This window comes from Centrocercus urophasianus, unplaced genomic scaffold (assembly GCF_019232065.1).
Source record: "Centrocercus urophasianus isolate 14NV4802_14NV808 unplaced genomic scaffold, USGS_Curo_1.0 seq_16, whole genome shotgun sequence".
NCBI classification, from domain to species: domain Eukaryota; kingdom Metazoa; phylum Chordata; class Aves; order Galliformes; family Phasianidae; genus Centrocercus; species Centrocercus urophasianus.
In genome coordinates this window covers 27,811,514-27,827,774 of record NW_024884711.1, presented here as the reverse complement: position 1 = coordinate 27,827,774, position 16,261 = coordinate 27,811,514, and the positions used below count along the sequence as shown (strand labels likewise).

Below are 16,261 nucleotides of genomic sequence, written 5' to 3'. Positions count from 1 at the left end.
TAGGGTTGTGCTGGAGAGGTGACTCATCTGTCTGTTATTTAGTTTCTGGGTCTCTCATAAATGAATTGTGTGCCGATTCTGTAGTTCTTCTCTGGCTGTTGTTCTTGGCCTCTGTCTCCCCACAAGGAGCAACGGCATACCAGGCTGTGGCCATTTCTTCTCGGGTTGCTGGGCTGGCTGAGTGAGCATGAAGTGTCAGCACACCCCATGTTCCTCCCTGCCTCAGCTCCCTGGGGCTGCATCTCTCACAGGGAATGGAGATAGCCTTTAAAAATGGCAGGGGATCAAAGAATTTGCTGAAGTGAATAACTGGGGGTAGAATTTTGTTGATCTAATTATTCTCTTTGGCTGGCTGAAGGTTCAGTCAGCATTATGCCCTTTAGCACCACCACATAGAAGGTGTAGGTGAAGAGATGAGTGAAGAGATGAGCTTACAAAACTCAGTGTGCCTCCAGTGCTGTCTGTGAATGTTTTTTCCTTAGCTGTCTATGATAGTTTTATTTCAGAAAACGGCTTATTTTTCGCCAGATAAGATCCTGGAAGCCTTTTCTTTAGAGCAAACCAAAATTTGAAATAAACACTAGGATCACTCAGTGCTCCTAGAGTTCAGTTAAGCGCATGTCAAAGACTCTTGTCTGAGGATTAAGTTCTGCAAACTCTGCCAGTTGGGATTTTAGTAGCATCCACAGGAGATTTTCTTTGCATACGACCCTCACATTGTGTCATTGTGTTGCAAGTTGAAAATTGCTGTATGGTCACTCAATGTCTTTTTCCTCAGCTATTGGGCATAGTGGTTATGGGCCCCACAGCCATTTACTTAAACCTCAAAGGTACCTCGTCCTCTTGAAAACATGACATAGTGAAGGAGTGAGGGAGATTTGGTGTGTCAGATCCTTCTCTCTCTTTCTCTATTTATATACATTTCATTCAGGACTTGAAAAAAAAACCCTCACAAATGCAAAGATGCAGTCAGAGATGTTCATATGCTTTTCTTCAGGCCTCTGTTTGGAAGGATTGCAGTTAGTTAAGCTGTTTTTTGTTGTGTGTTTTTGTTTTGTTTTTTTTTTTGTGTGTGTGGGGGGGTTTTTTTTGTTTTTGTTTTTTGCTATGTAATTCCAAATTCCTTCTTAAACCCTTATTCTCCAGTTAGAGACCTTTGTATCATTGACCTTGCATGCACAGCATTAGCAGGCAATGAATAAAAACAGCTTCCCTCTATTTTTAGGAGGGGAAAGTTGCCAAACTTCAGATAATTTAGACATGCATTTCTTTTCATATAAATGATTTATAATGTTTTTGGGTTTTTGTTTTTTTTTTTTGCAGAACACAAAACAAATTCATAACTTCTGTGTTTGAGTGCCCTAACTTGATGTGCATTCAAATCTCATGGATTTGTATCAATCTTTTTTTTTTTTTTTTTTCCTAGTGGTAGTTATAGGAGTTGACCCCTTAAGGCAAAGAAAGAAGAATAAAATTAGAACAAGTAAAAGCAAAGCGTAACCCTAATGGATCTTACAGTAAATCCTCTGCTTGAATACATAATGATTTGGTCCTTATGTTAGAGCATATATGTCACTTCTAGAAATGAGGCAGGGTTTATTCTTTGCCTATTTGCTTTTAAATACATTATTCCTTCTCAGTAATTTCGTGCTTTTGTGGCTAATTATCCCCAGTCTAGCTATCGGGGGAAGAGAATTGGAAGGGCAGAAGTTAGAAAACCCATGGATTGAGACAAAGACAGTTTTACAAGAGAAGTGAAGGGGGGGAAAATGGGAGGAAAAAGTCCTGTGACCAAAAAGCAATGCGCATTGCAATTGCTCACCAGTGCTGAGCCAGTCCTCAACCAATGGCAGCTCCCTTGGCCAACTCTTCCCAGTGTTATTGATGCCATATAATACAGGTTATCCCATTGGTAGGTTTGGATCAATTATCCTGGCCGTGTCTACTTGTGGCTCTTTCTGCACTCCAGCCTACTTGCTGGCAGGGCAGCATGAGAAGCACTCAGGCATGAGCCTGGCTAAGGTGGCAGTGCAGGAAGGTAGGTTTTGGTGGCTGGGGCCTCTCTCTGTATCTCTAAACACGTGAATTTCTGTTGTTAAATAAGCTGGGTTCTGTCACAAAGAAGGCAGTCTCACAGGGTCATTCTTTCTATCTTCAGGTTCAAACAGGCTACAGGTTGGTAAATTTGACTCACACAAGGAGTGTTTTCAAGCTTTACCTTGTGCCTGTGGTAAGGACCTCAGTGGCAATGGTGTCACAGTTGGGTTGGAGTGGTTTACATTTTAATGAAAGATCACATTATGAAATGATTACAAGTCCCGAATCTAGATAAATCATGGATATCTGCCTGTTTTGTCTCTGCCATAGCACAGCACTGAATCCTTTTGAGTCCATGCTGGACTAAATATCCTACATTAAGTTGCATTATTGATGAAGGTCCAACAACTGGAAATGGCAGATACAGTGTAAAGTCCCTCCTTCTTCCCTTCCTGTTCACAATACCGTTTATAGTGTTGGATTTTTTTCCTTTTTCCTTTTTTTTTTTTTTTTTTTTTTTTTTTTTTTTTTTTTTTCTCTTTCCAAAAACAGTATTAAATAATTTTTGGTTACTCTACATACTGCTAACATGGAGCTGTCAGGGAAATTTCTGCCATTTGCGCTGTGTAGCTTTTGTAGTTATATCTCAGTCAGTTGTTTATTTAAGGGGAAAGTATCTTCAGATTTTGGGACTCTGTGTAAGTTCTCTATAAAAGCTACTAGTGAAGAGGACTCATAAATGTCTCAGAAAGGAGATAGAAACAACACTGCTATTTTAAACGTTCCTGACCCTGAAGCATATTTTGTAAGGCCAGTGGAAGCAGAAAAATGTAAGTGTTGCACAAAAAGAGGATCAGACCCGTTGGACTGACGTTAGTCAGTGGATTCTGTAGAAGGACAGGCTGTTGCCCATGTGATGTCCTTGTTTAAACTTGTTAAATCCTGACCATCTGAAAGGCAGACAGCCCTGGAGAACATTCAGGCCGGCCCAGATCCACCATGCTAATTGGCATCAGGGCTTTGTAGTTGCTCCATGATTTCAGAGACTCTTAAGCAAACCAGTGCACAACCTGTGGAAACAGCAAGCAAACAAAGTTTTGTTTTTCGACCCTGACTACTTCTTTAATGGATTTGTTCAGATAAGTTTAGATTGCCAATCTTTTCCTCTGCAAGATCCATTGTGAGACTTTGTCTACTGAACTGTACATTTGTAAATCAAATCATAAACAGTAGAGTGAAAGGGATGCCCAGCTGGACACTTCACTAGGAGGACTGAAAAGGAAACAAAGATTTTTCCCTTCCTTGATTTCAGCTAGAGGCAGCAGAAAAGCTGATCCTTTATTCCCCACTGGTTGGCTCTGGCTTTTCTCCAGCAAAAACTGGAGATCTTTCCAGCTAGCCAGTCTGGATCATTCCAGAGAGCCCTATATGGGGACTCCAGACAGAAAGAGGAAATACTTGAGCCTGTAGGGTTTTAACCCAGGCTCGTACTCAGTAACAAAGATGTGCCCAAGACCCAGTGTAGTGCTTGTGTTATTGACCTCATTTGTTCCAAATGGTGACTTGTGGGGAAAAAGATCACAATCAACTGATAGCTGTTATGAGCCTTAGCACATCCTCTTACAATGCTGCAAAACATTAGTGACTATGAAATCAGCTGTCCTCAGATCTACACAGTATGTTTGTGGTCCCATATATGTAACGCCCAAATTAATGAACAAATGACAAAGGAGGATTTGGGGGATTGTCAAGAAGAAACCCCAAAAATTTTAAATGTGAACTGCATGAGGGTGACCACAAAGTGGGTTTTCATCTCTTCATGTCATAGGTAACTGATGGTTTGGAATAACATGTATTGGTGCTGGTGGCATCCTTTTCCTCGTTATTACAAGCTGACCCTGTCTTAGACAGACTAATTCTGGATGCAACAAAGACATTTATGTGTTGGTCTCTGCCAACATTGAAACATTTTCTTTCAGATACAGTGTTGAAAAAGAAAAGGCTCAGAAAGTAGGAGTTTCACATTTGTTTCATGTTACTGAATTCTGTGATTCTGTGATTCTGAATGTAAGTAGTCTAATTTAGGCTGGAAAAAAATGTGCCAGAGCCTTTTATGTAGTTTTTCTGAAGCTGTTTTCTTTTTCCAGATTTAATTGTAGGTGCGTTTGGAGCTGGAAAAGCAGTTGTTTACAGGTATGTGATAAATACAAAGCATTTTTAATTTTACAGTTTTAGTGGGAGGTCTATAAACAAATATCACGTTTCTAGGTTTCTCTGCTGCAATGTGTAAAAGGTGCTGATTACGGATGATAAATGAAACAGCTTATAAGCAACAAATGCTGTTGATTTACAACAGGAGAAAATAGTGTACTTTCTACCTTTAAAGCAACCTCACACACAGTCCTATATAGTCAGAAGCCCTCACTACATAAAAGAGAAGTTTATAAGGGACGATACTGAAAATTCATATCTTTTCTGGAGAATGGTAGTAGTAAGCAATCCGGATTTTCTGGTGACTCTTGCCTCTTTGGAGCTTACAAACATTAAGAAATGATTTAATAGAAATAAAGATGCTGCTTTAACCTCAGTTTAGAAAAGGTATACGAGATCCCACTCTGCAAATTTCCAGAGTTGTTGCTGATTTCTGGTTTTCAGTAAATGTACTGTCTGAGCATGAGTATAAAGTACAGCTACCAAATCAAAAAATGAAAATTTGCTGCTACACATGCAGACAATTTTTTTGCATTTAAGCATTCACATCCATTACTGCAGCAGTGTGTTTGTATTTCCTGTTTCTTCCCTGTCTTCTCTTTGTTCCCAACAGAACCTGTTGTTCTGTTTCCCAGATGAGTATTTGTCAAAGCTGAAGAATTTTGTAAACCACGAGTGTTAACTTATTTTGACTCTCAGTACCAACACAGTGAGAAAACCTGGTTTTCCTACTTCTATATTTTGGAATCATGCAAATGTTTCGCAGTGCATCATTTTGCAGTAGCTTAGGTTGACAGCACAGGATTTGAAGTAGGGAATTACATCCAGTGTGCACTTTAGACAGCAATAAAAAATGTGTTTTATTTAAGAAAGCCAATAGCAAGCAAGAAGTCTTCAATCTTTGTTTCTTGGACAGAGTGTATCAGATGCATAACTTGTCATATTGGAGAAACAGTTTTATTAATGGAAATTTGCTTGAAAAAAAGCATTTTCCCTTTTGCACAGGAATGTAGGCAGTAATTTTATTTTTGAGTGCCTTGCTAAAGCAGTGCAAAAAAGAGATTCTGAAAACTCAACTGTGGATTAAAATATGAGGAAAGTAACTGTTGTAAGCTATTTTTGCCAAAATTATGTAAGTTACTGTAAAATGGTATTGCTATCTTAAAACAAACAAACAAAAAAAAACAACAGAATTTTGTTTTTATTTCTCTTTTGAATTGCTCTCAATAGCAGATGAGCTGATTACTCAATAGCAGCTTGTTTTTCAGGGGGTTGTTTTCCATCACCACAACCATCTACTCACATACTCAGCAGAATTTTCTGTGCTGATTATTCGTGGTTTACAAAGTCAATTGTCTCAAGACATGATTCTGTGTCAGACAGTTTACTTCATTATTGGCTTCAGATAATTCTAGAATGACTTCTATTTTAAACACATCATCTTCTTTTTTTTTTTTTTGAAGTATCTAAAGCAGAGATAGCGAGTCTGCTTATGTCAGTGTTCATGGAGAAACACAAATCTGACAGTTTATAAAGTAACGGCCAAAGGACTCCTCTAATTCCTACACAGCAGCTCTGGTCCCTTGTGAAAGCCCGCTGTGCTGAAATGTTTCTCATGTGCCCATATCCCAGGACAGGTCTGCTGTTAGTGCAGCATACTGTTTCACTGATACTGTCTGCTCTTAACCTGTGCTTTTTTTGTGAAGAACTACGAAAATGTCTTGATAAAGAAATGTCGTGGTTTCTGCCAAAAAACAAAGAGAATTTTGGGTAGGAGCAGCATTATAAAAGTATTTTTTTCCAAGTAACTCTACACTTAGAGATTCTTTGTGACCATCTCACTTAAGTGCTTTCTCTGCTGTGATCTAGTACTTATGTGCTCCTACTTTATGCAGTGAACTTTAATTCTGTCCCTCAGAGCCAGACCGGTTGTGACTGTGAATGCTCTGCTCATTCTAAACCCCATGATTGTGAATCCAGACAACAAGACTTGTCAGCCCCCTGACTCTCAGATCTTGGTGGCCTGGTAAGTCTGTGATTAGACAAAAAACATCCTCAGCATCTCTTCTTTCTAAGATAATTTTCTACTTCGAGCTTTTCATGCAACTTCTTATTGAACGCGCAAATATTTGAATATGCTATGAGTGCAACAAAAAGCCCTTTAGAGAACAAATGTGTTTGATACCTCCCAATACTTCACAGATTCTCTAAATGAAGTGGGTAAAAGTTGATTCTTGATATATTGAGTTTCCACCTGCATGGGAGAGGTTCAGTGTCTCGTAGGATCAAGCTGCAGGTTTACATTCAGTCTCTGGATGAACGAAACGTGAAACAGCTAGGACTGATAACACAGATGCATCCTTCTGACAAAGCACACGTCTTTGTTGAGGAAGTGCGACAGTGACAGTGAAAGAGCTGGTGATCTCACCATTTTCTGTTGGAGAAAGAGAGGTCTTCAGTTTTGGAGGCTTTTTAGGAACTCTTTCCTACATATGGGAGAGGATTTCAAAATAAAATATACTGACAGTTTACTTGGAGAAAAATAAATTCTTTTTTTTTTTTTTCATGAGAGAAGTGAATAAAAGCATCTCAATTAAAAATGTATTCTTGCCATAAGATATTGCTTAAAAAAAAAAAAAAAAGGAATGAAGGCAAGTCATGTTCCATTAAATTGTAGTTTTTTTTCATTAGTTTTCACTTTTGATTTACAATAAGTCGGAAGGTGTTTGGTACATATCTGCAAGACTTTTAGTAGGGGCATAATTTAATTTGTCTGCTTCATTCTAAAATATTATTCCTTGAAGATTTGGTTTGTATTACAAAATGACTGAAGACCAGCTGCTATTTTCCGTGCTGTAATTTTTCTCTTTAGTTGATACAAGCTTGTATTCTACATATGAAAATAATTAATAGGGAAACTCCAATAGGCAAAGAATTCCTCAGTCCCATGGGATAGATTTCTGTATCTCTTAGCCAGCTATGCAACTTGTTTTAAGTGTCTACTGACTGACATTGCAGAATTAGAATGAAAGGGAACCTCCCACCAGAACAGTTTCAGGAAGTGTAAAATATGAAGAACGTGGATTATTGTACCTTTTCTAGTATTAGGAAAATATTATTTTTGCTGTTATATAATTTGGAAAACTGAAGTATGGAGGAAGCATATACAAGAAGTCATATTTATGCACAGTCATAAGGGAATTGTCCCAAACTTCTGGAAACAGATATAATTCTTTCTCTACTGAGTTTTAAACATAGCTATTTCTGAGTTACCGAATCTAACAAAGAGCAAATTTTTCATATCTTTCCTGTGAAGTTATTCAGAGTATTAGAGGAACCAGGGAGACATTCTGTCTTAGAGTATAGGTTAGGTGCCTTAGCACAGATCATAGTGAACATCATTTTAAGAAAAGTAAAGGAGAACTTGGAGGTATGTTTTTGGAATTGTTGGCTCCCATGTCGCTCCCTTTCTACTAACAATTCCTCCTTTTTATACCTAGTTTTACCATAAGAGTCTGTGCGGCATTTGAAGGCCAAAGTATTTCAGATGAGATAGGTAAGAATTTTTTTATATATTCCTATGATTTTCTCTGGACCACTTAATTTCAGAACTTTTCTCTTATGCCTTGAAAGGTGATAGGAGTGCAATCCTCCTAATGTAAGAAAATAACAATTAAAAACATCACACACACACGCACATATATATATACACACACATAAGCACAAAGCTTTTACAATTCATTTGAAGTATTTCTATTCCATTTAAGCCGTTTTACAGATAAAACTAAGATCATACCCAGTTGGAGAATACTCTATTTTGGAAAAAAAAAAAAAAAAAAAAAAAAAGGCAGAAAAAGGGAAAGAAAAAAAAAAAGCAAAGAACCAGAATTCCTGTACAGTGCATATATGGCATGTAAATAAAGTACAGTTTTATTGAAGCTATACCTGTTCTATACTTTGAATCAAAAACTAGTGTGCTCCTAAACAGACAGATACCTTGGGCGTGTGCTAGTTTTGCTTGGAAGCTTTTGTTTGTCATTTGTAATATTAATGTTGATTATTAACAATATATATAATGAATTGTTTGCTGTTTTTCTTTACGTGATAAATAAATAAACATTCAATTGACTTGTATCCTGTAGCACTGAAGGGTGAATTGCAATTAGATTCATTGAAACAGAAAGGAGCTGTTAAAAGGACTCTCTTCTTTGATTACCATCAATCACATCATTATTTCTCCATTGTGATGGAAAAACAGAAGAAGCTCTATTGCCAGGACTTTCTTGTTTATCTCAGAGTAAGTTTAAAATATTTTGGACTCTCATCATAGCTTTAGTATCAGGGACTAATAAGAAGGGGAGCCATTTGAATAGCAAGAACATTTTACACTGGTACTAGATCCCAAATTTACTCAAATGAGAGGTAAGAAAGGATTGGCCTAAATGTCCAGACCATCCTTCTACCTCAACAAGAGTTCCCATGAAAATATTTGATACACCTTCAGTCACTGAAAGTATAAAAGAAAGGCTTCCTTTGATGAATTGTGCAGTTTTTCTGCATATATTAATTTCATGCTCTTCCAGCAATTTTGATTAAATATGCGTCTCCTGATACAAAAATACAAGGTTATTCTCTCTTATGGTATTCACAGTGGAATAACCAACTAAACTCATTAAATGCCTTGACAGTTCTGTTCCAACAGATATGTTAAAGGAATGTATTGGCCCAAAATTCGTGTATTTTGAATATTTTAAAATATTTATGAAAAAAACCCTTAAAACTGTGGCACTTGAGTAATGAAGAAGAAAGGGTCATTGGTTACTCACTTGCAGCTGGAATTACCTCATGCACATTCCAAGGCTGGATCTAGAAATGTAGCGGGAGTTGGAATGGAGAAGACTCAGCCATGTGTAAGGCAGAATCTAGACAAAAGAGGTGGTGGAGTTTTATCGTCACTAATTCATTGGTTGTGGAATAAACCAACAATATTACCTCCACAAATCCACATACCTTCCCTCCATTCTGAATGAAAGGAGGGCGGTAGCTGACAGGAATTTGTTCCGTGTGCCTCTTTCAAATAGCTTCATGTTAGGCAAATGTTAAGAAAAAATATATTGAGTCTGCTCGGCTCAGCCAGCTTCTTCCAGATGTGGAGCTATGGAGACAATGTGTTCTGGGCATTCCAGTCTCTGGTAGGTCATTATGCTTTCATGATGAAATTATAAATAGCCACATTTTGGCCAGCACCTCTCAAAGAAGAGTATTTTTACCTTCAATAAACAAGACCATAATCTTTGAAATTAAATCATACCCATCTGAAATAATTATTCTTTTTTTATTTTGTGATTGTCACTCACAGGATGAAACAGAATTTAGAGATAAATTATCTCCCATCAATATAAACCTGAATTATAGCTTGGATGAATCCCATTTCAAAGATAGCATGATGGTGAAGCCAATACTGAATTACTACCAGAGAAGCTCAGTAACAGAACAGGTATGATTTTTTCATGCAGCATATTCTGTATATAAACATGAAAATATTTAGGAATATTATGTGTGTCATCTTCCTTTAAAAAGTATCAGGCCCTGAAATTGCACAACAAGGATTTAATTAATTCAAAATGTAAATTGAAGATAAATATAGAACCAGGCAAAGCTTTAAAGCATTTCCAAAATTTTGGTGTGTTCATAGTTTTGATTGCATTTTACAATATGTGAGCTGAGTTACTGTGGGAAAGGACCTGAAAGATATTATTTTGCTAAAGATGCAGTTTGCAGTTTAGACAGTCTTGAGCAGTACTCATGTTGAAAGGAACTTTTAGAAGGGTGAACAAGTTTAAATCGTGAGGAAAATGGTAGTAATATTTAAGACATAAATTAGGGATATTTAATGAAGTTATTTGGACTTTGAAACTTGTACTAACTGTATTATATCTTTTTGTTTGTTTTTTATTAAATGACATACAGGCTTATATTCTGGTGGACTGTGGGGAGGACAACTTGTGCATTCCTGACTTGCACCTTTCCGCTGTGCCGTAAGTTAAGCAAAATAAGCAAAGCTACATATAAAAATCCAGAATCTTCTAACTGCTTCAGCAGAATGAAACACAGTTTTGTTGTATCTGTACCTGCTTATCCTTATCTAATTTCCAAATTTTAATTTGGACATCTAATTCACTTAGAAAACCAACAGTGGGGTAATGCATAGTTATAGAGTATGTCTTTGTTGGTCATGTTCATAATATTTAAAGGCCACCATAGAAAATGCAGCTTGCAAGTGTTAGACGTGGATTTCAATATGTTAGTGAGTTTGAAATAGGGACACAATTCTCTTGAACTCTCTGTATAGTAAATGACATAAATGAATCTCAGAATAAAAATAAAAACATGGCAACAATTCCTCTTACAGAGAGAGAAATAAGCCAAGCAGGAGAAGTGGGAGACTTCTGGCAGTTATCAGTCTGTACCATGAAAATCAGTGGGCAGCTGTGAAAGGAAAGGTCATAGTGCCATTACAGGTCTTGAGATCTTCTGTTTGCTTATTGTACAACAAGCATGAGGGGAAAATGGAAATTAACACCGCTTTTGTGCCCTCCACAAAGAAATGCTGATGGACCCTAGTAGCAAGTGGTTGCTTCCACTTGATACTTGTCTCTAGTTAGAAAGTAGTCAGGCTCTGAAACTGTGTATGACTAACTTCCAAGTTCTTCTGTAGTTTAGTGTTTGTTCATGTGTGTTTTCCTTTGAACTCTTTCATTCCCAGGTGCTTGCATACTTTTCAAAGGGGTCACTTGTTATGAAAAAGTTTTGCTCTGTACTCACAGAATGTTTTCCAGAAGAGATGCTCTGAAAGCAAATTGGCTTTCTGCTGTAAATCATAACTGTGTGTGTTTTAACTTCTGACAAGTCATATGTTCTGCACAGAGATAAAGATCAGCTAATAATTGGAGAAGAAAACTGTGTCATGCTCATAATAAATCCAAGGAATGATGGGGAAGGAGCCTATGAAGCTGAGCTGTATATAAAGATTCCACCTGAAGCAGATTACACTGGGGTTGAACGCAACAGCAAGGTAAATGAAAATGAATTATTTTATCTTACGTATATGCTAAAAAAAAAGCAGTTATAGTGTTAAATGTGGCAGTGTTCACAGTAGGTCTGATGTAGAATCGTGTCCCGCCGAGCTGTGCTAAACACACTGTGTTTCCTTATGAGATCGGTTTGTTTTTAAAAGCAAAGATGAAACACCATCCTGCAAACAAGCAGCGTGTCCATGTATTCTCTGTTGGACAGCAAGTCAGCACCACCTCATCTGCACATAAATCTCTCAAACTGTTGCAACGTGAACTTTCTTTTTTCTGTCAGTGCCTGGAATGCACAGCAGGGCTTCAAAGGTGAGAGTGAGAGAAAGTGAGTTAATTTCCTCTCTGAAGGCAAATGTTTTTAAGGAAGTTGACAGGAGCTTACAAGGTGTTTCCTTACTCTTCTTTTGTCAGTCTCTGTTATTGGACTTTGAAGCCAGTTAGATGAAAATAAGATCTAATGATGTCACTGAAGATGGTGATACAAAACAATAACACAGAAATTCTCTGAAACTTCATTTTTGAATAGCGTATTTTTGAGCACAAATAAGCAAAGATACCAGCCTCTTGCTGTATTGCCTTTATTCTCTTAGAACCTTCTCTTTTTTCATACTGTGATCTACAAGGCATAAAGAAAACGAAGATTCTCTTTGACGTAATACACCTGGTTGTATTTTTCTTTTGTTAACTTTGGGAATCTTTGGCTGTTCTTTTGGCCATTACCAAGGATGTCAGAGAAGGCAATTACTCCAAAGCCCACACATATTAGCATCTCTCTATCATTTTGACTGGACAGAAGTCACTCAGGACTTCTTATTATTTTAGGAAAAATTGAATTCTAAAGTGCCAGAAAGGTAGACTTGGGGGTTGTTAGAGGGAAATGAAGGAAAAAAAGGTTGAGAGAGTCTGGTGTTTTGGAAGAATGAGGACAAGCTAGAAATGGGTTGGCAAAAGATGTAACTGTTCTTCTTTTAAAAATAAATTTTTAAAAGCCCAGGAAACATGATCAAACTTTTCCATTTTCTTCAATTTTTATTGAAAGTAAAATACACCTTTGACAAATCCAATTCTGAATCCTTCTGCACTCAAAGGAGAATTGCCTTGGATTTCTCCATATTTAATTAGTTCACTACAGCATAGAATTTATTTCATAATTTCTTAAAATGCATATTTATTCCATCCAGAGAGTTGCATTATGTTTTTTCTGAGATGTTTCAGAAATTAATCCTACTATCTATATCATTCTTATCACCATGTGGGTTGGACATAATGATCTGTACAGATGCCTTCCAGTCCCTACAATTCTGTGATTCTGTGATCTTGTCTTCTACACTTCAGCTTACACAAAGTACTGAAATCAGATTTGTTCTTCTGAGTTTGAACTATAATGGTACGTTTTAAAAAAGCATAGTCTTTGTGTGGTTATGGTTCAATCAACTCAAAACATCACTTTTAAAAGCTCATTTGGGAGAAAAATTGCTATTGCAGTTTTCTTAAAAACTCAGCTAAAATGTATTGGCATTTTGCTGGGGGGCTCTGGCTCTTGTATGTATTCAATTTATTGTCTGTACTGCCATGACATTTTAAAACTTCTGTGAACACAACAGAAAAGTATATAATCTTCATATATAATCAGTCCTTCAGTTACAGTAATGCTCCTGAAGCCCTGCATCTAAGAACTTCATTGACTACTCACTGCATCAATGTTTACAGTCTTCTCTGTAGTTGTTTTTCTCCATGCTGAAGACTTTGTTGCGTTAAGGCAGAGATGATAATCAGCAAAACAGGTAGGCTGAGGGCTGAACAACTGAAATCTAATGAACCAAACAAGTCACTTGGTACATTTCTGATGGATCTTCATAATTAAATTATTCTCTCATACTGCTTTCATTTCAAAGCAGATGCACTCGTATAGGGTTTTATCACTAATACAGATCTCTGGATTTACCTAGCTAATTGAGAGACAAATTTATCTCCTTAAATTTTTCTCACTGAGCCTGATTTTTTTTGAAACAATTTCTTGGGTTTTTCTATATCACCTGAATTACATGTTAAAGGTAATAACATAACTGATATTCTCTTGGCTTTATGAAAAGCAATGTTTGATGTTCCTCAGTTGTTATTATCTTGTTGTCTTTGGCCTGATTCTGTAACTTATTATACCTAAGAAGGGCAGCTGCGTTGGAAGAGTAGCATTCGGCAGAGATGTACATTAGCAATGCATATGCACATGAAGAGCTGCGTGAGTGTGATCTTAAAGTTTGAGGTCAATAATATGATTTTGAATTCTTGTTAGTTTTGCACATATTGATACTTCTTTCAGTCAAAAACTGGTAAATGAAATATGATGACTTACAATGAAATCAAATATGTTATTCATTAGTTGTATTGTGGAAATGCTTAGAAGCTCCAGATACCAGGTAAATGAGAAAATTACCACAGCTTTACAAGTTACTGGAAACCTGTTGGCTTGCAATAACTGGCCATGTGCTGGAGGTGTAGAATTACTGGAATTAACAGCAATGAAAAATATATAACCACATTATATTACCTGACATTTCCATGAGCATCAGTGGGCTAGAGACAGCATATGCTTGCCGTATGGTAAGTTTTTACACTACAATAGCATAATTGTGTTCTTGAACCTGAAGCCATTGTCTGCATACTGTACACTAATTCTTTGCCCAGCAAAAGTTTCCCATGTTGAACAGCTGAGACCTCCCTTAGTAGCAACAACTGGAGCCCAAACCCTCATGAAATAATTAGTAGATCAGGCAAATACAAAGCCCTGTTAGGTTTTTGCTCCACAGCGAAAACACTATATGTTTTGGCATGACTGTCTCTGTTCAGGCTCGGAACTGCAGGAGTGTTTCAAATCACAGCCAGATTAAATTTGCATTGAATAAGCTCTGAGCTAAAGCCCTATGTATTTCTATATTATAGTATCATGCTCTTTTAAAATAGGAAAAATGTGTGCAACTTTCTTATATTTCCTGAAAAATCTTACTGTAAGAATTAGTAGAAGGTGACTGGCTAGATAAGACATAATTTGAGCTTTTTGAGAACAAACACTAGTTCTCCTGCAACAGTTAGAAGAGAAGCTAAACTCCGGCATCTGATACCTAATCCATTCACTTCTGCTCAGATGAGATTGGAAAGTGTTGATCCAGAAAGGAGAGGAGGTGTTTTACTCCACAGCCTGTTGCGCTTAACTACTCTGGCATCAATTAGTAATTCATCACTAAGACCACCAGGAAGAGTTTCAAGTTTGTAGGCTGCCCGGATGACTTAGGGCAGCCAATCATTTTTTTAGTTAACATGCTCCCTGGGAGCACACGTGTTAATTGCTGGGATTTTGCTTCTGCTCAAGACTGCCAAAAAGACCATGTGTAGCTATAAAGTTATAAATTGCTACCAGTGACAGGTAGAAGGGCTTTGTGGCAAAACCTTCCATCTGGCTGAATTTCGTATGAGATCACTGATATTAGCAGTACTGGGTTACTTGCTTACTTCCTGCTTGTTTCCTTTTCCTGTTGTTTATTTAACCATCTCAAAAAGGTAATAAGTGGAAAACCAAGGGCAATTAATGTCTGTCTTGAAGAAATTCTCACTCACTCTGTCACACCTTTATGCTGCACAAATTAGTTTTTGTAGTGCTGTTCATCATAGTATAGCCTCTAAATTGCAGAAAGCCTACTTGCAAAACTCCTGTAATCGGTTAGCTTTAAAGAGACAATAAATGTGTGATAAGGGCTGATGTACTCTGTACTTGTGTATGATACGGTATTAATGAAAAAACTGCAAAGTATAAAACGTAAATGAATATTTATGTTAAACATTTAAACCTTAATGAAAAAAAAAATTAAAAGGTCAAAAATAAAATTATAAACCCACGAATCAATTTAAAATGAACAATTTTCCAACCATCTCTAATTACTGATGTCTAATTAGCTGGAAAGAGTACCTCCCTCCTGTAGAGAGGCTTGGAATGGCTAGCAGTTCACTGAATGTGCTGTGTAAAAAACTTTGTTTCCTCCTAACAAATAGAAAAAGTGTTGATATAAATAAGGTATGAACTAAAGCTGTGATTCACATAGGTTCCTTTTAGGACATGCCCTATCTTTTCTTTCAGCCTCAGGAAGTGATAACATCAGCATGCCCACACTGGCTTTTACAGATTAGGAATGAATTAGTATTCAGTGTCTAGAGATTTCCCAGGTCTTTGTATATAGAGCATGACCCTGCATGTATTGCTTAATCTGCAAGAATCACAAATGAAAGGAAGGAGAAAGTATTATAGCAGTAACTCTAGCTGCATTCTGCTTTTAGAAAGCTAGTTTATTATGTCCATGAATGTAAGTATTTTCTCTTGTCTTATTCTGTATCTCCTTTCACTATTCTATTCCTCCTTCTGTACAGTTTTCTATAAAGATGGAACAAGCAGCAATAAAGACTATCAAGGGTTGAAAGACAAAAGCAAACCCACAGGGCACATTTTGCATTAAGAGCTTTAGTGGAAAATTACTTGAGTAGAAATCCATCTCCTCTGTTGCTAAATTATAATCACAAGTGACGGTTTGTGTTGTTAGAGAAGTATTTAATCTATAGTATACCATAGTAAAATACTTCACCAAATAAAATTCTAGACTCAGTGGCTAACAAAGTTCTCTTGTTTTCTTTGTTGAGTCAATGTGGCTTTAAGAGTGATTCATAGCAACAAAGTGGCGTGTTACAACTAGAAATACAGTGGTCGCATCATGGCCTTAAAGGTACTGGGAAACTTTCCTGTTTGTTTTTCCCTGGCATCAGTTTTCACCATTGTCTGACAATAACCAATTAAATGTTTTCATAGCGCACTGAGCAGGGATCTGAAATCAAAAGAAATGTCACAGTCAGAAAGGCATCATTTTCCCAACTGAATGCATTTC

The 16,261-nt window shown here is 37.0% G+C and overlaps 1 protein-coding gene across 2 annotated transcripts in view; it reads left to right on the top strand.

The window, feature by feature from the left end:
- The window catches only part of ITGA8 (integrin subunit alpha 8), a 99,499-nt gene that overhangs the window by 39,730 nt on the left and 43,508 nt on the right, over positions 1 to 16,261 (top strand). For both annotated transcript variants that reach the window (XR_006168568.1, XM_042817386.1), the window contains exons 14-20: positions 4,185 to 4,230; positions 6,167 to 6,274; positions 7,749 to 7,804; positions 8,391 to 8,545; positions 9,608 to 9,745; positions 10,219 to 10,286; positions 11,176 to 11,323. Coding sequence is in view for 1 of the 2 variants with exons in the window: in XM_042817386.1 (XP_042673320.1) it covers positions 4,185 to 4,230; positions 6,167 to 6,274; positions 7,749 to 7,804; positions 8,391 to 8,545; positions 9,608 to 9,745; positions 10,219 to 10,286; positions 11,176 to 11,323 (719 nt within the window). In the remaining variant the exon portion in view is untranslated. The remainder of the gene's footprint in view (positions 1 to 4,184; positions 4,231 to 6,166; positions 6,275 to 7,748; positions 7,805 to 8,390; positions 8,546 to 9,607; positions 9,746 to 10,218; positions 10,287 to 11,175; positions 11,324 to 16,261) is intronic.